A 26125-nucleotide genomic window follows, 5' to 3' on the forward strand; every position below is an offset into this window, starting at 1 on the left:
TCTCTTTAAGTTAATGAAATGAGTCGAGCCAATTGACGAGTACTATATGCGCATCGCATTCAATCCCACGTGATTAATTGGGCGCCCCCCCACCCACGTGTATCACGCGCTTCAAGAAAATCTCCGCCACCCCCGAATCGCCGCCCGCCACGTGGATCACGCGGCCCCCTCCCCCCCTAAGATGGCGCCGACAGTATATGAATAATAAAACCGTCTCCGAACGCCAACAGAACCCGCCCCCGTAAATCGGGCCCCGGTTATCGTCCGACCCGAACCCGATTGGCAAAAGTAAAATGCGTGCGATCTCGGCCAACCCTCCTCAGCCGTCCGATCTCCGCTGGGCCCCACCACTACCCACCCCCAAAGGTCAACGGCGAGCCCGCACGCAAGCGAAGCCTCCCCCTTTCCTCAGTGGGGGAATCAGGATCAAACGAGACGCGCGAGAGAGAGCATATCTCCACAGTGGGGGGAGGCGCGGATCCGCACCGCGCGGTGCACGGCGCCTCCGTGCTCCCCCTCCACTCGCCTCGCGCCACGTAGTCACCGCACCCCCCCACTCCCAGCCCCACCGAAACCACAAAAAACCAAAAAATGAAAAATTACCTAACATGGCGACTCGAGAATAAAAACCCGAAAAAATGAAAAAATGAAAATACAAAAAATACAAAGACCTTCCTTATCGCGTCTCTCTCTTCTCTCTCTCGGGAGAGAGATTTGATCTTCATCGTCTTCTTCTCCTTTCCAGTTTCGATCGTCGGGGACGGGGAGCGAGGAGCGCTCCGAAACCCTAGCGATTCCCCCCTCCCCCGCGCCCTGAATCGCTGCCATTTCTGCAAATCGTGGGCTTTCGAGCTTAGTAGCTTCCACCCCACCTCCTCTTAGGTTCTCCCATTTCCGCGTTCTCGGCGTAGCTGTTGTCATGCTCGATACGGCCCCGGCTCTGTCGGTGCCGCTCCTCCTCCTACCCTAGAGCTCCGTGGTCCCTCTGGGGTTCTAGGGTTACGGAGCTTCGGCCGTTTCGCCCCCCCCGCAACGCTCATGGAGAGATCCGACTCCAAGGATTCCAAGGAATTCCGTGACGGCTCCTCAGGTTCGTTACCCTGAGATTTGGTCTCGTTTGAGCTTTGAAATTGTTGGGTTCCGTTTTTCGGTGTGTGGGGAAGATGGTGCCTTGGGGGATGGGGGGGGGGGGGGGGGGGGTTGTTCGCTGGGGAGGGGCGCGGTGAGGAGTGAGATTTTTTTTCGTCGGGCCGTTGTTTTCGGTTCTCGTCGGTTTCGGCGAGCTTCCTGTGTGATTCGCGGAACGAAGCCGTGAAATTTTTTTTGTTCTGGCGAAGTGGGAAGAGGGTTGGATTTGTGCGGAGCTGGGGTTTTAGGGTTTGGTGCTCTTGAATCTCGTGGCGGCTGCCGGGGAACGAGATTTCCGGTTTTGATGTGGCGAGGACATGTTAGAGCGGTTTCGATAAGATTGTTGTGAATGATTTATGTATGTTTTCAGTTATGCTTGGGCCTTGTAAGAATTAAGAATTGTATCTCTGATGTTTGTTAACCCATCGTAGCGATCTTTTGAGTGGGCGTAATGGTTAGCAATTTGTTGCTTCTTGGCTGACATTAAGTGATTGGTTTCTGATAAAAGATATCTCGATCTCTAATACTTAGATGGAGACTCCTACTCCCGTTTAGTGAAGGTTGAGTCATGCTTACTCCGTTTGCTTATCAAAGTATCATTTTGGTGACCGTAGCAGCTAACTTTGAGCTTCTGAGGCCGAATCACAATGGGCCGCAAAGGGTTTTTTTTTTGGGGGTCCGGAATGGTTTGTCCAGAGGATATCTGAGCTAACTTTTCTGTCTGGTTGCTGCTATCGCTCTTCAATGTTATTTTCTGTGCTTGCAAATAGGTCTGCTGTTCCTCTGTAAATTTGAATTGCCTTAGTACTACTCACGAATGGTATTCCTGCCCAATGCTCTCAAACTGTTTAGATGTTACTTTTATTTACAAGCTCTAATTTGTGTGTTCACTGTAATTCAGATGCGCTCTTCGATGCATCCCAATATGCATTTTTTGGTCAAAATCTTGTGGAAGAAATGGAATTAGGGGAGCTAGAAGATGGCGAAGGAGACTTCCCCTTTTTTGGACCTGCAGATGATGAGTATCATTTATTTGATAGAGAAGAGGTTTGTGAACAGCTTCTCCACTTTCTATTTTCCCTTACCGGAGGACAAACTTAAGTCCTGTCTTATAATATTCACTTTTTCTTGATTGTAGCAGATTTTTCCCTCTTAAACTTTTGCCTCAATTTTCGTTTTCAGGGTAGCGGTCTGGGATCTCTATCTGAAGTGGATGATCTGGCCACTACTTTTGCTAAGGTCATACCCTTTCTATGGCTTTTTTAAGTTGTTATTTGGGTTCCTAGAGTTCTTCTATTTTTCACTTGTGTCTGTCTGAGTCAATAATTTAAGCTCTATGGAGCCAATTAAAACACCAAAGCTTAGTCAAAACACCAAAGACTTGTACCTTTTTGATAAATGCTGTTCACCCAATGCAGTCATAATTGAAAAGTAAATGGTGCTATTAAGTCTCTCTCTCTCTCTCTCTCTCTCTCTCTCTCTCTCTCTCTCTCTCTCTCATTTTGTGATGATATTTCCCACCATTACCTTTGATGCTGATTCACTAGTCTGAACAATTGGGTAGGCAGTTTTTATAGTCTCTCTTTTCTTTTTTTGGATGGAGTAGAATTAAAAAGTGATTTTGCGAGTTAGATGTAGTTGTGAAGAGAGAGGAGGAGAGAGCAACCTTGTATTAGATCTCAAACTGAGCACATTCCCAATGTTTAGGCCCAAATAAAAATTCCCCAGTGCTACATAATGTTTTACCCATTTTACTCTCATCCTTCTCTGGGCTTCATTAATAACAGTTTCCTTGGTTGGGCTTGCTCTAGATTAACATTTAATTCTTACATGCTGTAAGTACAATAAAATGTATCTCAAGCTAATTATTGCGACAACCTGTTTTTGCTTCCGGTCAACTTTAAGCCTGCCTTTAGTGCCTCAGTTACCACTCTTGGAAGTCCTGATCCACAAATTTAAGTACTTTTGGCATAGGACCATCATTGCTCCCCTTTGAAGTCTTGCCTCCATAGAACTGAGCAAAGATAAAAATAACAGTGATGTGGTCTTTAAAGATTGCTTCATGACTTGATCTAATCTTTTTACCATTCACCTCATCATACATCTGATGGGTTGGTCTTGCTGATATATTTTAAGAGGATCTTGCCTTATATGTCTTAAAAATTTCTCCTGGTACTTCAAATTCCTCTTTCTTGATTTCTCAATTATTTGTTGTTCCATTGGCAGTTGAACCGAGTAGTCACAGGACCAAGGAACCCAGGTGTCATCGGGGACAGAGGATCAGGATCCTTCTCCAGGGAAAGTGAGTAAGCTACTTGTTTTTTTGGTTGTTTTCGAAGGGTCCTTCTACAATCGTATTGAAAGTCTAGAAACTTTTCCTGTGATTTTATTGATCCTTGTTTGTCTATGGTGGATGGATGTTTTATTATGGTTTCATTCGCTTCTGATACTGCTAGTCTGAAAATGTTCTCCGTTGCAAAGTTTTAAAAGCCCAACCCTTCAAAATTGCTGAAGATTGTGTTGGCTTTTTTATAATTTTTCTCCAAATAATTGTGTCTATTACTCCATGGAAAGGAGAAGCCACGGCACTGCTTTGGCTACATCCTTTTAAGAAGTTAGTTTGCATATCGTAAAAATATATCCATTAAGTTTGTGAAAATGTGAAAATGTGAAGAGCAAAGTTCCTTATGAAAGAAATTTCTGTAAAAACAAAAAGGGTAATGCTAAATTAGGATGAAATGCACCCTAATTTGATGATTCTTATCATACCATTGGTCATATTGAAGCTAGATCATGTATCTCTCAGCAAAAAATTGGGGTGGGTTAGCAGTTGTGAGTGCAATACATGAAGAAGATGCATGATGCTAAGAAGATTCAAATGTTTTTTGCTTCTCCTTTGCACCCTGCTGCATCCTTGCTTCCGATTGTGTTCCTTGAATGTTGCTATAGATCGCTGCGGTACAGAGGAGGATGACTGCTTATAGATTGTAATCCTCTTGGGTTCTGTCCTAGGTCTCTTATTCTTAATTTGTTTCATGGATTCTGTGTAGTTTAGTTATTGTGTTCAGGCCCAGTGGAGTATGGGTATTGAAATTCCAGATAGAAAAGTAGTAGGGGAAAGTTCCTGGAAAATTTCTCTTCTTGAATAACATTAGCCACTTTCAAATTTACATCTTGTTTCTTTTTTACAACAGCTTAGATGACTCATTTCAGATAAAAACCCAAGTAGGATAATCCATCAGGTTTGCTTTACGCTTAAAAATTTATGAAGGATGGGCATTGCGATAACCATAGATGGTATGTGAGCTTGGCAGGGAGGGAAAGCAGTAAAACATTTGTTGCCAATGGAATGAGCCAGGATATTTTTTTTCCTTCTGAAACTTCATCATAGAATCCAGATGCCATGTTAAAATGTTACTGCGACTTTGAACCATGAAGTGTAGCTAGATCTCATCACTTTTTGTCAAAGTCCGCATGTCCTGAATCATAAGATAATTTAAGTTGGAGTGAGGAGTATATTCTAGGATCAAGTACCTGTATCCCAGTTCAAGCATAGGTTCAATCAAATGATACTTTGACAAGTCTTTTCAGTTTAATAAAGGCGAACCAGTCCTCCAACTCTTGTTGTTAAATTCGCGATCTAACACGTAAATTCGTACATTTTTACGAGACAAATAATACGAAGTCTGTGAACTCGGCTGAAAATCATTTGTAGGGGTAAAATCGGCGAAGTTGTGATTTTAAATCCCAAAAAATGTCAAGATCATGAGTTGCCTTGCATTTAATTGGTGGTGGCTGTTTCTGCTCTCCCGGTGCACTTTATTTGGGGTGTTGGGCTAGCCCAAAACCAACTAAACAGGCCCATGCGGCATTAGTGAAATGGTGTATTTGACGGATGCCTAATTGAATAAAATTTAAATGAAAATGAGGAATAAAAAAAGAGAAGAGAATATGAATAAACAAGGTTGTCGCTTCCTGTTCATAGTACGAAGGCAAAGCTAGAGTTCTTGTTTTCTTCTTTTGGAATTGGTAGAGGTTGCACTAATATCAACCACCAACAACTGCACCAGAAAGTGAATGCAAACTCCGACTATTTAGGGACTGGATGAAGAAATTTTTTTGATTTAGTTGTGTGAGCTAAAACTATTTTCACGTCAGATAAACTATATTAGAAAAGCTAGACATTTTTTTTTTCTTGAGCGAATTTGTATTCTTTTGGGTAGAGTGTTTGTATTAGTATATTAGTTTTTCTAAGTTTTATTAGTGTAATATTCAGTTATTATTAATGGTACTGATGATTTGTTTATTTGAGACTACGATTTATTTGTGAATACAGTTAAGTTATGATGTCAAGTGTGCCGTCGATGTTTAGTTTAAGCACGGACTATTTACTTGGTTCTTGTGTAGTTTTTAACTATGCGGCTGTTGATGATCATTACGACCGAGACTCGCCAGTTTTTTAAAAGTTACTTTACAAAGTTTGTAAATTACGATTTTAGAATCTGATTCTGTGGGGACCTCATCGATCGTAGGTGAAAAAGTGAGTTTAACTACCTTGCTTCAACTGATATTCTTGGCTTTGAAGTGATGAGTACAGATAGACTTGTGTCTATAGCTGAGCACGGGAGAAAACATCCACTCCTGTTTGACTTTCATGCGTAAATGCCAAGTCCTCTGTGGAAGTTTGCTCGTCTTTTTTTATATATTGTCATTGTAAAGGAAATTACATGGTGTGTTTTGGTTATAAAACTACAGATCACAACTCCTTTGGAATAATTTGTCGAAAAATAATAATAAACAAAAAGAACCCCTTGGTCAACTGCATCCCTGGAAATTTCTATGCCATTTTGAGAGGTGTCTTTTGTTCTTATTGGGGGAGCAACAGATTCTGTGGCGTACGAGCTTGCTGCGCAAACTTTTGTAGAAAATTTGGAGGGATCACATTATGTCACTAGACATAATTATTTTCAAGTTTGTTGTATTATTGGTTGTAATTTTCTAGCTTCCAAATGCACTAGAAAGATGCATTGGGTCCTGCTAGTTTGCGTATGTTCCCATATTGAACATTTCCTGATTTGCTATGCATGTTCATGTTGATTCTGTGTGCATGCACATCTGTCACGTGCTGGAGTTAGTTCCTAGTTTGCCTGTCCATCAGATTCTTTGCTTGCGTTTTTTTGCCTTTTTTTTCTGAAGAAGCATCATGCATTTCTGTAGGTTTGGAGATATAGGATAAGGGCCATACCTAGTACCTTCAACTGGATGTTATGAAATGACAGTGTTTCTAAGTTTCTCATGTTCCTGAAACTGAATCTGTCTATGTTTTGCGTTTGCAGGTTCATCAGCCACTGATTGGGCACAAGATGGAGACTTTTCCACCTGGTTGGATCCTTATTCGTTTGATGCAGAAAATGCTCAAGAAGGCAAGAGATGGTCATCTCAACCTTCTCCTCGTTATGCAGACTCAAAGCCTTTGTACAGAACGTCCTCCTATCCTCAGCAGCAACCCCATCTCCATCACTTCTCAAGTGAACCAATTCTGGTGCCTAAATCGGCATTCACATCATTCCCTCCTCCCGGGAGTAGATCTCAGCAGGCTTCACCTCGAAACCCAAACATGCCCTCTTTAACTGGTGGATCGCAGTTGCCTTTCTCTGCACCAATCTTCTCTCCTTTATCTAACAACAATCTTCAGGTTGCTGGTTTATCCCATGGGCTTGAATATGGTAATAATGTGCCTCAATTCACCCCTTCTGGCCTTCCTTTTAGTAACAGGTCACAAAGCCACTGGGTCAACCAAGCTGGCGTACTTCATGGTAGTCAGTCTGGAATCTTGAAAAACATAATGCTACAACAACAATTATCTCATCAAAATGGGTTTATTTCCCCGCATCTGATGTCACCTCATCAGCAGCTCCAACACCAAAGGCTCCATTCCCTTCAGTCATCTTTGGCCCATTATGCTGCCCTGCATTCCCCACTCTACAGTACTCATCCTCCACCTTCGCATAAAATGATTCTAGGGTTGTCTGATGTTAGAGATCACAGACCCAAATCATCACAAAGAGGGAAACAGAGTGTACGCTTTTCTCAACAAGGATCCGATCTCAGTAGCCAGAAAAGTGATACCATTTCTATACAGTTCAGATCCAAGTATATGACTTCTGAGGAGATTGAAAGTATTCTTAAAATGCAGCATGCTGCAACCCACAGCAATGATCCTTACATAGATGATTATTACCACCAAGCACGTCTTGCCAGTAAATCTTCCGGGTCAAGATCGAAGCAGCGTTTTTGTCCTTCCCATCTTAGAGAGCTCCCTTCTCGATCTCGCAATAGTTCTTCGGAACAGCATTCTCATCTCACTGCTGATGCTGTTGGGAGGGTTCCATTATCTTCTGTTCGTAGGCCTCGCCCCCTCCTCGAGGTTGATTCCCCGCCTAATTCTGCTGATGGCAACTCTGAGCAGAAGGTTGTAGAGAAGCCTCTGGAACAGGAACCGATGCTTGCCGCCAGAATTACCATCGAGGACAGCCTCTGTGTCCTCCTTGATGTGGATGACATTGATCGCCTCTTGCAGTTTACTCAGCCCCAAGATGGTGGAACCCAGTTGAGGCGGAAGCGGCAGATTCTTCTGGAAGGTCTAGCTGCATCACTCCAGCTTGTGGACCCACTGGGCAAAAGTGGACACACAGTTGGGCTGGGCCCGAAGGATGACATTGTCTTTCTTCGGTTGGTTTCCATCCCTAAGGGCAGGAAGCTCCTATCCAGGTACCTCCAGCTTCTCTTCCCAGGTAGTGAGCTCGCTAGGATTGTATGCATGACCATTTTCCGCCACTTGAGGTTTCTTTATGGTGGCCTTCCTTCTGATCCTGGAGCAGCTGAGACAACCATGAATTTAGCCAATACTGTTTCAAGGTGTGTCAGTGGAATGGACCTTCGTGCGCTGAGCGCATGTCTCGTTGCTGTTGTTTGTTCATCTGAGCAGCCGCCACTTCGGCCCCTTGGAAGCGCAGCTGGAGATGGGGCATCTGTGATTCTGAAATCCGTTCTTGAAAGGGCGACCGACCTTTTGACCGGTCCCCATGCCCCAAACAGCTGTAGCATGCCCAATCGTGCCCTCTGGCAAGCTTCCTTCAATGAGTTCTTTGCTCTCCTTACAAAATACTGCCTCACAAAATATGAAACTATAGCTCAGTCAATCTTGACCCAGACCCAAGTTAGCTCGGAAATCATTGGTACAGAGGCAGCCAGAGCAATAAACCGGGAAATGCCTGTGGAGCTTTTGCGTGCTAGTCTCCCTCACACCGACGAGAACCAGCGTAAGCTCTTGTTGGACTTCGCTCAACGATCCATGCCCATAAATGCATTTAATGCACGCATGGGCGGTGGGAGCAGCCAAACAAACTCCGAGTCCGTGAGGGGGTAGTAAGACACGGTGTGGCGATTGCAGGCGTCATCAAGAAACTGTTGCAGAATCTAGCTGCTTTTGAGAAGCTCCCCTCGGTTACTCAGTCATGTGGATAAAGGGATGCTAGGGGGAAAAAAAGCATGCAGTCCTCGATTGTAGTAAATCCTAGGAAACAGCTCTATTCCCTTCTTCTTTCTTCTCTTCCCTTTTTATGATTTTTCGCCCTTTACTGTTCAATTAAAACAGGATTAGTGATGTCGTTTCCATGATCGTATGGATGAATGTGCATTAAGAAGGAAGGTTCTTGATGGGGGTTAAGTGGCGTCCTGGTTTCCTCTTGAGGAGCTATATTTTGCTGCTCCATGTTGAAAAAGTCCGGGAGGAAAGTTGAATTGTAGTGGATACTGAATGTTTAACATGTACATGGTAGTCTTGGGCAACAGCTCACCACTCTCCTATTAATGTGCTATGTCGGCTGCTTTATTTTTTAGCTCTGTAATGTTCCCAACTGATGAGCATCCCAGTAGTCGCACAAATCTGTCCTTTAGTTCAGTGTCTGGCTTTGCATTCAGCTTATCTTGTTCCTTCCCAGCAATAGTTGACTATGGTTTAGAGCGGAGTAAACTCTCAGTGTGTGACCAAGGTCTGAGTTTTACCTCCGGCGAGCGTGGCCCTCACCTCAGCACGAGACTGCTACATGTATCATATTCATGATTTGCTTTCATTTGATTCATATCAACGATTCTGTATATGGATCTTTCCCCATCCTCTTATCTGGTTTGTATTCACTTGCCCGAAGCTTTATTTTTGTCAAACTTAAGTTTGGCTCTAAATAGCAGAAACTAGGAAGAAGCTGCCAATCGGCACAGCCAGCATTATATCTTTCACGGTACAGACCGTTCTCGAAGAGTAGTTCGCATTTTAAATTGATTCTCTATGTTACCAGGAACCCTACAACAATGCGAAACAGCCATCTTCAGCTTTGGTGCCGAAATCACCCTTTTGTATACGCATGCCAAAATCCAAAAACACAAGGATCTATAGAGCAAAGCGGATTTTAATACAGATTAATAAAATCTGTTGTCACAGGTCCATTAAAGTAAGAACGAACAGAAATATGAAAAGCATTCAAGTCAGATGGCGACGCCATGTCTTTATAGAGATGCTATAGCATAAATTGAAAGACAGTAGCACGGCTTATGTCAAATGGAGGTAACACTGATAGTAAAACTGGAAAAGTTTATTTTTGCAATCACATAAACGATTATGATGATACAACATCAGCAGCGGTTGATTTCTTTCTCATCGTCCAAAAAGCTGCGTAATACCAATTCTGCAATAGACAAAAGAACCATCAGCATGAAACATGTCTTGAGGAAAAGGCTTGCAAGCTACCCAACTCAAAGATGTCAGTTAGACTATATGCAAAGCTTAGCATTTAATAATTCCATTGTAATTGCTAATTCATTTAGGTTCGTTTGGCAACCATTCTGTTCCCGAAAATAATTTCTGTTCAGAAATGATTCTTTTTTATTCCGTGCCGGGGAACAATTTCTAAGCATTTGAAGGTGTTTTATAACTACCCAAATTTCTATTCTTGCAATAGAAAAAGAACATAAGTATGTTTGGTAACGATACAAAATTTCTTTTTATTAATAATATTTTGAATTTTTTAATATTTCTTTCTTTTTTCTTTCTTTTTTCTTCCCCTTCCTTGGCCATGGCCAGGTCGCCGGCGTTGGCGACCAGCCCGGCCACAGGCCAAGGCCGGCGAGGGCGCCGTGGCCCTCGCTGGCTTTGGCGAGGGCGGCTCGCGACTTGGGCGAGTGCCGCCCTCACAGGGATGGACCCTCGCCGCCGCCCTCGCCGAATCTGAAGAGGGTTGGACCCTCGCCACCGCTCTCATCAGATCCGGCGAGGGTCGCCCTCGCCTTCACCGGCGAGGGTCGTGACGCCGTTGCCGGCCACAGGCTAGGAAGAAGAAGAAGAAGAAATTTTTTATTTCCATTTCTGATTCTTGTTCCCAGAATCAAGAAGCAACTTTTTGTTTGCTTCTTGATTCTGTTCCAAAACTGATTCTGGGAACAAATTTTTGCAAATTTGTGCCCGGGAACAAAAAATTTACCAAACGGATTTCTGTTCTAAAACTGATTTTGGGAACAAAAAAATAGAAATAGTTACTGTTTGGCTGGTTGCCAAACGCGCCCTTAGCGTTCCAAATCACCATCTCGAACTGCTAAAAGCAACCTTGCCCATTTATAACTATGAATGGCACTCTTACATAAAGAGTGTTCAAAGATACTTTCCAAAGAAAAATATCAAGGTTATAACTAAACCGATAAAAAGATAGCCAAACATATTAACAGAAGACGAGATTTAAGCAAGGGTTAAGAAGCTCACCTGCATCATTGCCCTAGGATTTGTGGTGTAGGTTGTCTCTATGGTTTTCTCATTCTGCGTTCAAGAAACATGAGAGATGACTTTATACGCAACCAATAAATAGAATAGATGTTAGATGGTTGCAAGTGAAATGTCAGCCTGAATTACCTCAAATACGAAACCGTAGTGCAAAGCAACCCTTTTTACATCCTCCAAGCTCAACTCAATGGACATCTCCTGCGGTTGCATTACGTAGATGCGAGAAGTTCAAAAGTATAAGAAAGGGAAGGGAAAAATGAAACCGACATTTTGAGCCATCCTTACTTAAACCATGTGATAAATCACTAAAACTCGCGTAACAAATGAGAACTTACGTCTTCTCCACACATGTCAGCAAAGTGATATAGAAGAGGTCCCAAATTAATCCACACCTGGAAGTCATGTATTTTGAAATTCCATTAGAAATCCAATAGGAAGATCCAAGGAAATGATCAAAGGGAAAAAAAGAAAGTCATTATCCTAAGTATTTGAGAGCTTACTCCCCCTTCTTTGAGAATTTTTGATATGATTTCAATGTATTCGACAATGTTATGCGCCGTATCAATAAAAAAGCATGTTACAACTGAATCCCAAATTCCTGCATGTTCCATAAAGGTTTTCAGAGTGAAGTTAATAGGAAGATCAACATGCTTCAAATAAAATGGAAGAAGAGGATGCAACCATAGAGCAAGTTCATTTCCGATCTCATTATCATAGCACACAGAATAACAAATAGACAGGACCAAGTTCAATTCTGCTTCTCCTACCTACTTGGCAGGGGTCACTGTAAACCTCAACAAAATCACCACCGCACATGGAGAATCCTTCTGTTATCCCTGCACTGGTCCAAGGAAGTACTCCATGATAAGCATGAGACGAACCATGTCTTAGAACGCATATTAGATGGCCAAGGATTCAACACAACATTTTTCCATTTAAAAGCCAAATTAGGGGATAAATTGGGGGACAAAGCTATAAGATTAGCTCTGCTCTTTCAGAAACTTCTACCTACCAGAGAGCGCAATTAATCATGAATAGCTATACAAGGAGAATTAGGTAACAATAATGATATGTATTGGAATTTTCCTCATAGAACTAGAAGTGGAGCAAATCCACAAAGTTGTAACATATTACATTTCAGTGGATCAAGTTATCCTTGCCAGTGTGGATAATTTGATTCCAAACTGTTACATAAAAAACAAAACTCTAAGATAATGGCACATAAATATTATCGTTCGACATGCGCAAATTGACAAGCTGAGGACAGAATTCTCAGACAATGCATATTTGAAGTTCAGCCTTACCATTATCCCTCACTAATGTTTGTAGATAATGTCACGATGACGAACATCATATTTTAAACTCCCTGGGTGAAGTCATCACTTTTCACATGATCTGGCCTGCTCAAAGCAGTTATGGAAACGCTGATGATCCCAGTAATCACTCGGCCTAAATTAGCCTATAACCCCTTGTTCAACACGTACATCGAGGGGAAAGTCAGAAGCAGCCTTCGTGACTGCTCAGCCTAACCACAGATTACCTCTTATAACGTCAAATCAGACAGAACTCTCATTTTACCTAGAGATAAAAACTTTGAGAGAATGTTTCCATTGTCACCTAATTATTAAGCAGAGCCCTACTAATATTCTTTATGTTAATTGCTGTATAATATAATAGAGCCAATAGTTTCCAAGAACCTATAATAAGATAGGTTATCAAACACTCGACAACTTTATTGAAACACTTAAGATTTAACTAGATATAATCGTCGCGCAAGTTTGCAGCTAAGTATACACTCGGAAAGACCTCCAGAATGAAGAAGGATGACCTCTTGTACTTGATCACAGTGTCCTCTCAGTAAAGAAACAGCGCAAGCATTAGTTCTCACATCTACTGATTTGACATATGGAACAGCGAGTTTTTTGAAGTAGAGAAACAAAGACTAATGTCATAACATCATTTCAACATGAATATAACTAGGAAGAACCATGTGGAGAAGTAACATTTATGTTAATGGAGAGATGTCGATTAGAGGTACTTGAGAACTGAACATGGAAAAAGGGCCTCCAACGTAAAATTTTCAATGTAGATAAGCAGAACTGACGTCATATCTGGATAAACCTATAACCTACTAAACTATCACCATCACATGAAACCCAGGATGTAGATGGTGAAAAATGTTTATTTGGCAAACGACGGGCAATTTTCCCCGATATGCTTTGGGGTTCACAAGCTTTCAGATATTTACTCATGACAATGAAGCAAGCTCTTCTTTTTCACGTTATTAGAACTTACAAATTTTTCCTCTGACCCTAAACTCAAGTAGTTATTCTATCTAGTTCAAGCCACGCCACACCTGTTCATAGGAAATGAATCGATACCAGATGCATCTAATTCCTAAAAAAAACCGCATGACTGAACTTTCTCTAGCATCTAGAGCCAGTAGCCGACAGAAAAAAGCAAGTGCCCAGCAAAGTGATACCTCGCTGGATGAATATCTGGAATTGACACTGGCCGAAGTTGGTCACTGTCTGAAAGTGAATTGCAATTGCTATGGATCCAGGGATATATTGTCCACTCATCAGCAGCTTGAGTTCTAACAATTTCAGCAGAAAATTGGAGCAGTGAGGCCAACAAAACAGAAGATATCTTGTTAATCTTAACAATGCATGGAACTTTGGCACAAATTGCACAAAGACTCTTACTGATTTAGAATGAAACTCGAGCATATCATCATGTAGTACGAAAATTCATTTCCCTGACTTATGAAACCTGTCTCTCAGAAGAGAAATGATAAGGCAAAAAGGAAAAAGCAACCAAAAAAAAAACTATTGAAGGCTGACACCTTGACATACCTAGAGATGATATCTCCAAAGCCAACCGCCCAAGTCCAGCCCCAGGAACTAAACAAGAAGGAGGGCTGTATGAGGAAATTCTTCTCTTGTCAGCATTTTCTCATTACAGCATCTCTCCCAGAGAGTAATAAATCAACAACTTAACTATTATGTGGCCAAAGAGATTTAAAAGCCTTAGGAAAACTGATAAAACAAGAAAGAAACTAAATTCTGTATACCTTTCCCTGGAGCGATTGGGGAAAAGGGCATCAAGCTCTTCCAAAATAGGCTTGAAGCATTGATCACGTTCTTTCTGCCCCTATGTGAGAAAGAAATTACAGGAAAAATACTACAATTCAGTAACAGTTGGACTCGCAATATTTTAAATAAGAAGATCAAATTACAAGATACCTCTGCTGCCCAGTCTCTAACAATGTTCCTTATTATACAACGGACCTGTTAAAATTTTGAAAAGGATTATTTCAAAGGGGAAGGCAATACAGATATGCAGTAAATTCATCACTTGTTACGCACATCAAGTTGCGACTTCTAATTCCTTCACCCTCACCAACATCATCATGTTGATGCACAATGTGAGCCCCCTTAAATACGGTGCCGACCATAATTCATCCATTTGAAGAATTCGGCAATTAACTGAAAGAATATGCAATATAGAACACGGAACTAAACCACCCTCCAGTCCATTAAAAATAGCTAGAATTGACCTCAAGATCATATATAACAGCAAGAAGTACAGCAAATCCAAGATGTCATTTTGAAGAAGCAATACATACATACACCAAGATACCTCACAAAGGTACTAGATTACCGAGTCACCAGCATTTAAATTACTTAAAGCTGCCAAAAATCTGGGCACTGACCAAGAGTAAAGATGACCTATTAACCTTCACTGTGTTATGAGCAGAAGCATTAGTACAAGGTTGGGCTGCTGCTAAGCTTTCAGCAACTCTAAGATCTCTGATTGACATGGCTAATTAGACATGATTGGCCGTTGGCTAAGCCAGATCCATCCACTAATTGATGCCCGTTGTGGCTATCGAGACCAGTAGTAGCTGTAATGAAGCATTAATAGCAGCATTCTAACACACAGTCTTCTCATGGCAAGTGGACTTTTACGCTTCTCGAATCCCAATTCACGCTACCCTCAAGGAATAGGACATTATCGATCATTAACTGAAATCCTCAATCCACTTTGCATGCCACAAGTTTTGCATGTAAGGCTCTTGAGCTTGAAGAAGTTATGACAATGACAATAACAATGTAACAACTAAATAAAATCTCCTGATGCTATATCAGGGAACCTCCTCTCCACATGAATTTCCCACAAATCCAATTTACCGTAGCCATTGGTCAATTAAGGACCAACCACTGATCCAAAACTCATAATCTACACATGGGACATGTCACCCATGGCTTCCTTGCCTCTTGTGCATGTCTTCCATGGCATTAAAGAACCACGATTTAAAGACACTGAGAGTATGATCAAGCCAACCCTTTTAACATTCTAATTCTAAGCTCCTGCAGCAACCCAAGCATTTGCATGTTTCCAATTATACATGTACAATAGAAAGCAATGCGACCCAAGGGGAAAAACCACCATTCTTAAAGAGATGACAAACCAATGTAAAAGTAAAATCAGAATGATACATACCTTATCAACGTCAACCAAAGGGACATGCAACTGCAATGAAGGATCTAACCAGTCGCAAGAAGAGGAAGAAACCTGAAATTGTGAGCAACAAAGAAGTAACCATCTTGCATAAAATGCATTTTAGTTTTGGACAACTCTACACAGGCTTTGAAAATTCTTATGGAAACACAAGTGCCAGAATGCACTATCATTCAACGAGCAGAGATCCAGCCGCATGAGGCCTGATAGCTTTTCTCTTCTTTCTTACTCCCCATCTCTGTGGGGCACTTGCATTTGCCCCATTGGAGGTGATTAGTGAGCTTACATCTTTATTGGAGTCGGCAAGACTATTCCCATCACTTTCTCTTCTCTGTTCGTGGAACTCTGAGCAACCACAAGAATTCCTCGCAGTGGAGTCATGGTGTCCTCTGCTTGCAAGCTCCTGCAATGCATCTAGAGAAGTCAGGTTAGTTTGTAATGAAAAAGCACAATTGAAGTCGGCACACAACAGCTACAGAACAATTACTGTTACTCATGAAAGTTGATGGACCTTATTGTTAGTCTTTTCTTCTGCTTTGTATTTTGCATTGTCACAATCTTCAGAAGCAGCTTCGCATCCAGATGACAACAAACTTCCACTACTGAAAGCAGTCTGACTTGAGCAAATGTTCCTCTCTGATGAGAAGAGGTCACCATTTTGCATGTTTTCATGATCTGAGTGTTCACAAATATCAATCTCTTGGCTCAAATCAATTGGGGGTTCAAATGCCTGCAAAGAAAGCAAGCGTTAAACTTTAAATTGCACAACATGATGCCAAATATTGATATGTAGCCAATGGTGCCGAGTAGATGATCAATGTCTCAAAAAGAGACTCAAATTCAGTTGAGTTTAACAACTCAAGAATCATAGCACTTGCCCTGGAGCTCATTTCCAGTACTTCTTTTGCATAATTCATTAGAAACAGTTCTGATGATAATGAATGATTGTATAAAAGAGGAATGCAGTTGACTGATTTCAAGCACTTCAAATCCTTTTTTTAACCAATTTCATAATTCTAGAATTGAGGTAAAGTCGAGATTTGAAGAGCTTAAATTGGAAATCAATTTGATGAATGTGTCCTTAAAAAACCAGAGAACTACATAAGAACCTCAGAACCATAGACCCATACTTCGAATGTTGCTTTAGATGTCTTATGGTCCTGCTGGTTAAGGGTGTCATCAGTCCAGTTGTCAAATATCAACAGCAGAACCAATCTGGCTGAGGGATCATAAATTCAAAGAAACTTGAAAGATACAGATAAGCTGGAGTAGCTCGAATTTCCTAGGTGCCTGGTCCCTGTGAGGTCACCATGGCTCTAGATTTGTAGATTACCTGGAGCAATTGAAAGCCCTTGAGGAAGGCGAAGTGGCCAGTGAGTTTGAAAAAAGTGATAAAATAGGCCCTATATTACAATCAATACGCGTGTTGTTGCTTGCAGATTTTCTTTTCCTTCTTTTTTTTTTCTTCTGGGGGGGGGGGGGGGCGGGGAGGGGGCGAGCATAGTCGATTTTAGTTAATAGAACATATCAAACTTGCATGGCATAGAAGTCATAAATAACTAGTTTGACCAACTAAAGATTAGACAATGGACCCTCACCCCACCCCCCTAACCCTTAAGGTCAGCGCAAGTCACCTCAATAACCTCACAAGGGCTCATCTTTGGCTGGGTCAGCAATAGCATAAAAGGATCCATTATCTTGATTGGAGAGAAAGAATCAAGAATGAACTTATGGAAAAATATTATGGCATGGATAAGCTGCAACATACCTGAAGCATGCTGAAAATGAAGTATGAATTTGCTGAGATGCACCTGTATCATTGAGAAACTCAATCAAATACTACCTTTAAATATGCCCATGATAATCTAACTAACTACCAATATTAATATCCAAATGCAGCTTATCCAAGATAGCACATCCCCAGGATCGTAAAAACCAACCAAAGAAACTGTCAAAACCTCTGGCATGCTTTAGCAGCAAGCAAGAGTCCAGATGGATATCTAACTTTATAACAGAGACATGTAGTGTGGAACCTAAGTTCAAATGCTATATGCACAGATTTCAAAGATAAATCAAAAAGGTAATTGGGCTCTTTTACATAATTGAAAAAAAAAATTCTACGTATATCTGGGTGAAAAGATTAATAGAAGCAAAGCACTTCTATCTAGGATGCCAATTTTGGACCAGCATATTACACAATATCAAGAAAGTTGTCTATCTGCATTTTCTCTAAATTTGTAAGTTAAATCACCCAAAAGAAACTATAAAACCCCTATGACAGCAGTCAGTTCCAAATTGCCAAGTGAAGATGCTTCTGATGTATGGAAATATACTGAATAGGTCACAGTAGCATAAAAGAAAAATCATCTACAATCAAGTGTGCTTAACCTATGTTTATTGAAGGGGAGGGGACCATATTTAGTCAAAAGGCTTAATCATTGTGGTTATAGTATAGTAAATCTGGCATTGTGTTGCCTAGGACATACTTGAAGGCTAGACTAGAGTACTAGTGGACAATAACATAGCACAAGGACAACGTCCAAAGGGCTAAATGATAAATATTGGCGACTCAACATGTTTGGCTGGAAAAATAAACAACTGGCATGTTTTGAAAGAACCAATTGACATGTTTTGAGAGAATCAATTTGACATGTTGAATAACATTTATACTGTTCCAACACTGAGATGAGTGAATTTGACTTAAGAATGACTAGCACATGCTAAAATGAATTTAGTATGAATTCCACGATCCCCATGTATAGTGTTCATCTTCCCTATTTCCTCTTACAACACTCATTTAGGTCAGATATCACTGACATACCTTCTCATTGACAACAAAGAAGAAATGCAGACCTCTGGAAAACATTGAAAAGAACTAGAACGACTAATTGGAGAAGCAGATCTCAGAGAGCTTGAAGAAGGATGACACTACTAAGGGGCAGCGTGTTTGAGCATTGAAACTACAAACTGAACATATTGAAATAAAACCCATAATAAGTCAACACAAGAAACAGGCCGAAGCAACGCACTGTCTCAATCTTCGAAACTTCTGAGGGTAGTGTGACAGCAATGCCTGCAAAAGCACATTAAAGTAGTGAAACAATTCTACAATTAAACTAGTCAAACAGAATATCAGTAAATTTGTAGAAATTTAACAAATTAAGGTTCGTGCATTTTATCGAGTCACTCAACAAAACTAAAATGGGCAAACAGTGTCTTGTTCAAAATACAGGCCAATCACTTTTTCTCCCACACAAATTAAGAAAGCACTTGTCGAGCTTAAACAATGGCAATTTTAGAAGACTGCAGAATACATTCTTAATGCATCACTATTAAGACAAAGAATCATCAGTACGATGAAAGTTAGACTAAGCGGGGAGAAAAACATCAAAGCAATTCACTTACCAATATCGTTTATGTCCATAACAAACCAAAAATTATAGTCTTTACCAATAGTCCATAGTCTTTACAAATCTATGCTTTCAGCACCATGAGCGACAGTCGACACGAGGACCAGAATAAAAACTACATCAATATGACTCTCTTCTGCTTCATGCATAAGCTAAATTCATGCCAGCTGACCAGCTTAAACAACTTCTTCATGAATGTATAATTCAAAATGAAACACTACTTCTTGCTTCATCAGCCAACTCTTTTCCCACTCTGATGGTAGTGCTTTTACAACTTTTTCCTCAGAGAATGTAAGTTGACTAAAGGCAATTGATGGTTCTTTGAATTGAAAAAAAGCAACTTCTAAATGTTAAAACTAAGAGGAGTATCATACACTAAATCTCTGTCACAATGACCGACACAAACATTTACACCGATAATAAGCAAACAGAGGATTGAGGATTCAATATTGTAATGTTAAGAGAGGTATTGTCAGCTTCACCGAACGGTTCCATAGCCTCAACTTCACATAATTGGTTCCCTAAAGTTTATGACCTGTCCTTTCAAGTTTTCATGTTCCTTGGTCATTATTCCAACCATTCTCCTGGTTTGTCCTAGTCATAGGATAGAAAGAAGATCAGTTAGGGGGCATTTGGCAAGTTGTCAAATAGTGAAAATTTCTGTTCTTTTATTTCCAGAATCAATTTGGGAACAGAAATCCGTTTGTTAAATTTTTTGTGCCCGGGCACAAATTTGCAAAAAATTGTTCCCAGAATCAGTTTTGGAACAGAATCAAAAAGCAAAAAAAAGTAACTTCTTGATTCTGGAACAATTTTTCCATTTCTGATTCTTCTTGGTTTTCTTCTTCCTTTTTGGTTTGTTGTTCTTTTTCTTCCCGGTCTGCCGCCGGCCACTAGCCAAGGCGTCGCGGCCCTCGCCGGTGGCCGGCGAGGGCGGCTCGCGGCTGCGACGACGAGGCCTCACCTAGCCATGGTGAGGCCAACCTCGCCGTCGTCGGGGTGGCAATGGCGAGGGCGGTGGCAAGGGCTGCAACGCCGTCGATGGCCCTGGCCTGTGGCCGGCGCCGGCAACCGGCCATGGCCAAGGAAGGAAAGGGAAAGAAAGAAAAAAAAAGAAAAAAAAGGAAAAAAAAAGAAATATTAAAAAATTCAAAATATTTTTAATAAAAAGAAATTTTGTGTAGTTACCATACGCATTTATATTCTTTTTCTATTCTAAGAATAGAAATTTTGGATAGTTACCAAACGCCTTTAAATGCTTAGAATTGTTCCCGAGCACGGAATCAAAAAGAATCATTTCTGAGTAGAATCAGTTTCCGGGCATAGAATCGTTGCCATGCGCACCCTTACAGTCCTGGGTTGACGAACCCCTGGTATGTCCTGGTTTTCTCCTGGGGTTGCCCGATAATATCCTTTGTCAAGAGCAAATTCAGGATGACCTTCTGCACCTCGCTTGCAGAGTCAAGACTGATGTCAGGTTTGCCCGACAAAGGACAACTTTTTGAGTCTGACCTGGTCTGCCTTGACAGATCTCCATACTGTGTCCCTGCATTCGTGTTAACTCTATATCATGCAGTTCCGGTGAGAGGAAACTATCACCGGGTGTACCTCATATTTAGTAGAACAATCAGTCCTAGGCCACATGATCTTACCCCACTTAATACCTGGCAGTGAAGGTCAGTAATCACATCTTCCTAGTCGAGGCACAATTTAGAAGAAAGTTACTTATAGACTCCATATGCATCTGTTCACAACCATCAGGATGCTGTAATTTCCATCTATTTGGTTACAAAAGGTGCGGAGGGGGATGAAGACTAGAAGCCAGGATTAAGCATCCCCATTTCAAAATAACTTCCGAGGGGAATTTGATACCCACCTCACTCAAAATGAAACAACCTCATCATGGCAAAACTTCAATGCCAATAAATAATCTTGTGCCAGGAATAATGCCAGTTTATTATTACCAGGGATATTAGCATTGGTATTTTCCTGGTAACAGAACATTCTAGACTCGCTTCCCTCTTCAACTTATATAGAAGACATACCAAGGCAATCGTCTTCCCCGCCAACAAAAAAAGGTTCTAGAGCTCAGTTCGGAGGTTTGTCGTTTGCATTATCATGGCATGCCTAAAAGTAACAGAAATTTATCTACAGATTCTTCATAAATCACGGTCCAGCTCCCAAAAGTTGACCACCACAGTCCATAGCAATGACTTCTTTGTAAAAACTTCATTTTGCTAGAATGTTCAATCCCTCACTTTGCTAAAAACAACTCCCCCCCCCCCCCCCCCCAATAGAAAAATATTACCATTAAACACCTTCATAACCACTTCACACACAGCTTTATCAACTTGGGCTGATGACATGATGCCAAGACCCGATTTGATATGGGACTGTCTGACCTGACAAAAGCGGTACTTGCTCAATCATGTTTATCCCAGTCACATGGCGTCTACATCTTTCTCTTCCAAATGCTCTCAATTTAACAGGAGGAAAATCTCAAGAGTGCTTAATGGATTAGTAGCTGGCGAGTACACCAAGGAAGTGACGAGCAAGAAGCACAAAGCCAAATAAAATCTTGATTTTTGTCAAAGTTTGGAAGACGAACCTCTCTCTATATCATACTGGAGAATCAACATTTATTAACTGGAGAATCAACAATAATTTAACAAAAGTTATTATGTACCTCATGAGCAGGAGGAAGCTTTCTGAAAGATCTTTCATATCGTTTTACATCTTCTTCTGCGGCTTCTGGATAACTGTACAAGAAGATAGTTCAGTGGTACATAAAGATAAAACCGAAAAATGGTTCGCATGATGCCAACAAAGAAATGTATCACCTAAAACAAAAGGCTTCAAAATTTGAATAATCAAGGCAACAAAACAAAATTGAAATAGAACTCGATGAAATATAACATCAATTTTCGAGAAGTGCCATGAATTAAAGCTCTGAAAGCAAGCTACAAGGGAATCTCCATAACCACCATAACATCAGTGAAGCTTCCTCATCACATGTTCGAAAAGCTGAAAAGAACTAATGCTTTGAATATTTTGCATGCCAACAGCCAGAAGAGCGCTCTGCCACCAGCTTTTTCGACGGTTTTGTGACTAATAACCATCCAAGAGCACTGGTTACCGATATAACCTATCATCTCCGGGTTCAACTAGAAACAAAAATTAATCATAACAGTAATGCCATTAGATAGCAGAACGTGGGAAAAAAGAAACTATAAACTCTTTCACCGAAAAAGCTAATCCAGAACTATCATCTTCACCACCCCGGTACTCCCACATGCTTTTTCGCCAAATCACTCCTGTGCCCGAGAAAACCCCCCCCCCCCCACGCACACTTTACTTTCAAAGGATTCATCAGTGAAGTTTTTCTTTTTTTTGCCCTCCTTTCATGCATCCTTCAGTCCAACAGACAAATCAATCAACCAGCTAATTCTTGCGGAAATCAGATACAAGACCTGCGCTTTCCCGCTAATCGACCAACTTCATTTACCTATGTGTAACTATCTCGGCACAGCTATTGCCGCTTGAGCAAATTAACTTCGAATCAACACGCACTCACAGTCACAGACATACAGATGTGCAAAATGAAAATTCAACTGCCCCTTCCTTACATGAACCCACAGAAGCTGAATCTCGCAATTCTGGAAAAATGGGTACTCAAAAGAAGCATAAAAGAACGAAAAAAATCGGGAAATTTAGCACGGAGAGATAGACACACCAAGAGAGAGAGTGTGTGTGCGTACTTGAGAAAGGCGCTGATGATGCGCCGGAGAGACTTGGCTTCGAGAGCTTCCTCGAGCTTACGCTGGCGAAGCCGCTCCGCCCCATCTTCTTCCTCCACGCCTCCGGACATTGCCCTGTAGAGCGCCGTCGTGCGCCGCGCCCGTGCGTGCTCTTGATCTTTCGCGGCTTCGACAGAGGAAGGAAGGGACGATCGCCGGTGGCTTTTCATCGTATACACCGAAGAAGGTCCGAATCCTGAAACGGGCTGTGGGCCCTGAGGAGGGCTGAGATCCGCAATTCATTTGGGCCGCCCCGAATCCGATGTTGGAAAACAAAACCCGCCCGCACTTTCGACATTATCACCATCATGCCACCAATCAACAACATCCTGTCTAATTTGATGGTTAGTAATTATGAGTGGGAAGAATAAGCCCATCAAAGGTATGGTCTGACTATCTTAAACGTAAGTAAGAAGTATATATTACCAATGCATTACGAATATAACTGCTCAAAATGGGCGGATTTGGATAGGGCCAAGTCTAGACCGAGGTTCGGCTTTTCGACCTTTTACCATTTCAACTTTGACTATTTGCCTTTCGGGTCTGAATCGCCTATCGGATTAGTCGTTGAGAATGCCCTAAAGCATTGAGTCCGTTGCTCGGCAACAATGACATAAACAGTTCTTGAATTTTGGTTCAATGTGTAATTTGATCCCTGAATTTTTAATTTGTTTAATGCAGTCCCTGAACTTTAGTCTAATGTTCAATGTGATCCCTGGACTTTTGGTACATGTTCAATTTAGTCTTTGAACTATATTAATATATTTAATGTAGTCCCTGAACTTGAATTAATGGAAGGATTACATTGAACATTTTCATATAATTCAGAGACTAAATTGAACATATTTCAAAGTCTAGAGACCATATTGAACAAATTAAAAGTTCATGGACAAAATTATACATTGAGCCAAAGTTCAAGGACTGTTTGTGTCATTTTCCCTAAACGTAAGTAATAAGTATATATTACTAGTGCATTATGAATATAACTGCTCAAAATGGGCAGATTCGGATAGAGCCGAGTCTAGACCGAGGTTCGGCTTTTCGACCTTTTACCATTTCAACTTTGACTATTTGCCTTTCGGCTCTAAATTGCCTGTCGGATTAGTGGTTGAGAATGCCCTAAAGCGTTGAGTCTGTTGCTCGGCGATCTAAACTCAATCAGACTATGTATTCGTACATAAAGGCATAGGGGTGCTTGTCTCATAACTTCATGAGACTATTTCCAATGTCATCAATAGAAAGCACACGATTAGGTATCGGGTACTGCAAACTATTGATGCGTGTGACATCTTATGTCGTCTTGGTAAATTGAGATGAATCAAGCATAAGTTAGAGAACCATGTCTAAATAGCAGCCAACTTGATCTAAACTAGAATTGGGTGCTGACATATTAAACTATCAAATGTGTATCTACAATAGGACATCAACGTATTAAACTAATGTGACATCATCCAATCGTCGCGTCTGTTCACCCAACAGACATTCGATTAAGTTGAGATAAAAACAAAAACTTGATTGGAACGGAATGGAAAAAGGTTATGCGCCTTAATATGATAGTTACTTTTTTTTGTTCCATTCGATATTCAAATTAGGCATTCACACGAAAATTCTAACAAATATAACATTGCCAAATCTGGAGGAGATCAAAGAAGAAAGAAAACTGCTCGTAATGCATAGGATGCGAAATTAAGCATACAATCACTTTAATCTCGAATATTTTTGTTGATAAATTTCCCCCACAAGCACTAATCGACAGTGCCAATTTTAGTTGTTAAGGGGACAATAGTACAATATCATGAGTTAAACAAAGGGTGGTTAATGGCTGATATAAGGAGACATGGCTCGAGCCCTCTTCCTTCTTTCCTGGAGGAATCTCTGCAGCGATCTCTTCATTGACAGGCCTGAAGATGAGGGGCTCCACAGCTGGGTCTTCTTCAATGGCGGAGATGAACCAGCTTTTGATTCCACTTCTCTGCTTGCAAGCCAAATGATGGCTCTTGCCTGCATCAGCAGAAACAAAGGGAAGATGCATGAGTGTTGATCTTTCCTTCTCCTTCCCCTCAAAATCGCTAACCGCCCTCATCTTTGCTGTTTCTGAAATGCATGAAGCTGTGCCATGATGGGATTATACAAAAGAGAGAGAACGATCACGATTCGGGGTTCGACAGAATCTGAAGATTAGGGAAAACTCCGGCACAAACCGAGCACGCGTTTATGCACCCAATTCACGCTGACCCTCGAATAATGTGGATCCCACGTGGGATCGGGGATCCAAGAATTCAGGTGTATGGATTTGCAAGTGCACCCAATAACCTTAAATCAAAGATTGAGGAGGAAAAAAAGGCAACATATATCGCTTCTAAGGATGAAATCATCCGTGAATGGTAAAACGATCAAGAGTGCACGAGAATTCATTATGCGTCATCTAACGTGTCCTGAAAATCTGTACACAAAGTATGTGGATCTGTGCATATATGCCGATATCATATGCTTCTTTCCTTATCGAATTTTCTGAGAAACATGGGCATTGCAATGGACTTCCATTCGAGAATTTAAATTGATTTACCTGAAACTCTGTTAAGTCAAAGGGACGGACTCGCCCCTTGTAAAAAATGGCGAGCTGTTGTTGATTTACTTGCGATTGCTCAGTCCTGCATGCATTCACATAACCATGTGCATCCTCATGAGCTTACATGCAAATTGCACAGCAATCACATCAACATCGATAATCATCGATAATCAACGAACAAGCAGACCAAAGAAACCAAAAAAAACACGACGATGAACCCGCGTAGAGAGAGAGAGAGAGGAAGAAGGGACGCACGTTGATGAGCTCTCGTCATAAGAAGGAGAAGAAGAAGAAGAAGAAGAGATGGAAGAGAGGAGGTGAAGATCCAGGTTGCAGTTCTTCCCCATGGCAAAAGCCGTAATCGAAACGACGGCGATTGGCGCGCTCTCGCTCTAGATCTTGTCAGATTGAGGATGTAAGAACAAACGCCATAACTGCACGGAGATGAGAAGGAGGAGGAGGAGGACGCAACGAAGATGAAGGGCAGTGACAGGCCGTAGCGGTTTTTATAGTGGAATTATTATTTTTTTCTCCCATTTTTTTCATATTTTTTGGGTTATTTTCTTTTATTTTTTGTTTTTTAAGTGATTCGACGTAGCAGAACACGAAAAGAAACGTTCGAACAGAAAACATCGGCGACCATGTAAAAGCGCACGTGGAACACGAGCGAGCGAGCGAGCGGAGCATGTGCGGGGAAAAAACTGAAAAGAAACATGAAAATGATTTTTTTCGGAAATTTCCACAATTCACATGCTTTTGCTTTTGGAACGGTTACTAAAATTGGAAACTTTTCTTGTCTTTAATTTCCCGCTTTTGGAGGAGGCGGAAATTGGAATGAGGCAAACGACTTTTTTTATAAATAATTACT

At 41.2% G+C, this 26125-nt stretch overlaps 3 protein-coding genes across 4 annotated transcripts; 1 reads left to right on the forward strand and 2 right to left on the reverse strand.

The window, feature by feature from the left end:
- Window positions 1–847: 847 nt before the first annotated feature.
- LOC115688893 (protein PAT1 homolog 1-like) lies at window positions 848–9029 on the forward strand. Its single transcript, XM_030614838.2, has 5 exons — window positions 848–1090; window positions 2030–2175; window positions 2311–2367; window positions 3355–3430; window positions 6465–9029. The coding sequence occupies exons 1-5, from the start codon at window positions 1039–1041 to the stop codon at window positions 8555–8557; spliced, it is 2424 nt and encodes an 807-aa protein (XP_030470698.1). The 5' UTR covers window positions 848–1038; the 3' UTR covers window positions 8558–9029.
- Window positions 9030–9578: 549 nt separating this feature from the next.
- LOC115688894 (uncharacterized) lies at window positions 9579–22874 on the reverse strand. Its single transcript, XM_030614839.2, has 18 exons — window positions 22650–22874; window positions 21578–21650; window positions 18511–18554; window positions 17250–17292; window positions 15993–16211; window positions 15768–15884; window positions 15464–15535; window positions 14203–14247; window positions 14031–14110; window positions 13813–13877; window positions 13663–13729; window positions 13440–13553; window positions 11725–11798; window positions 11458–11555; window positions 11293–11349; window positions 11087–11155; window positions 10940–10993; window positions 9579–9872 (listed from the first exon to the last, which is right to left on the reverse strand). The coding sequence occupies exons 1-18, from the start codon at window positions 22856–22858 to the stop codon at window positions 9804–9806; spliced, it is 1569 nt and encodes a 522-aa protein (XP_030470699.2). The 5' UTR covers window positions 22859–22874; the 3' UTR covers window positions 9579–9803.
- A 1421-nt stretch (window positions 22875–24295) lies between these two features.
- LOC115688904 (protein TIFY 5A-like) lies at window positions 24296–25733 on the reverse strand. Of its 2 annotated transcripts, none has more exons than XM_030614858.2 (3): window positions 25513–25733; window positions 25255–25339; window positions 24296–24689 (listed from the first exon to the last, which is right to left on the reverse strand). In XM_030614858.2, exons 1-3 carry the CDS (start codon window positions 25602–25604, stop codon window positions 24504–24506), a joined length of 363 nt encoding a protein of 120 aa, XP_030470718.2. In that variant the 5' UTR covers window positions 25605–25733; the 3' UTR covers window positions 24296–24503. The 2 variants fall into 2 exon arrangements, with proteins under 2 accessions (XP_030470718.2, XP_056171434.1); XM_056315459.1 differs by having other exon boundaries at window positions 25255–25376; window positions 25513–25682.
- Window positions 25734–26125: the final 392 nt, after the last annotated feature.

This window comes from Syzygium oleosum, unplaced genomic scaffold (assembly GCF_021117445.2).
Source record: "Syzygium oleosum isolate NSW1041296 unplaced genomic scaffold, Sole_v2.1 Sole_v2.10, whole genome shotgun sequence".
Taxonomy (NCBI): domain Eukaryota; kingdom Viridiplantae; phylum Streptophyta; class Magnoliopsida; order Myrtales; family Myrtaceae; genus Syzygium; species Syzygium oleosum.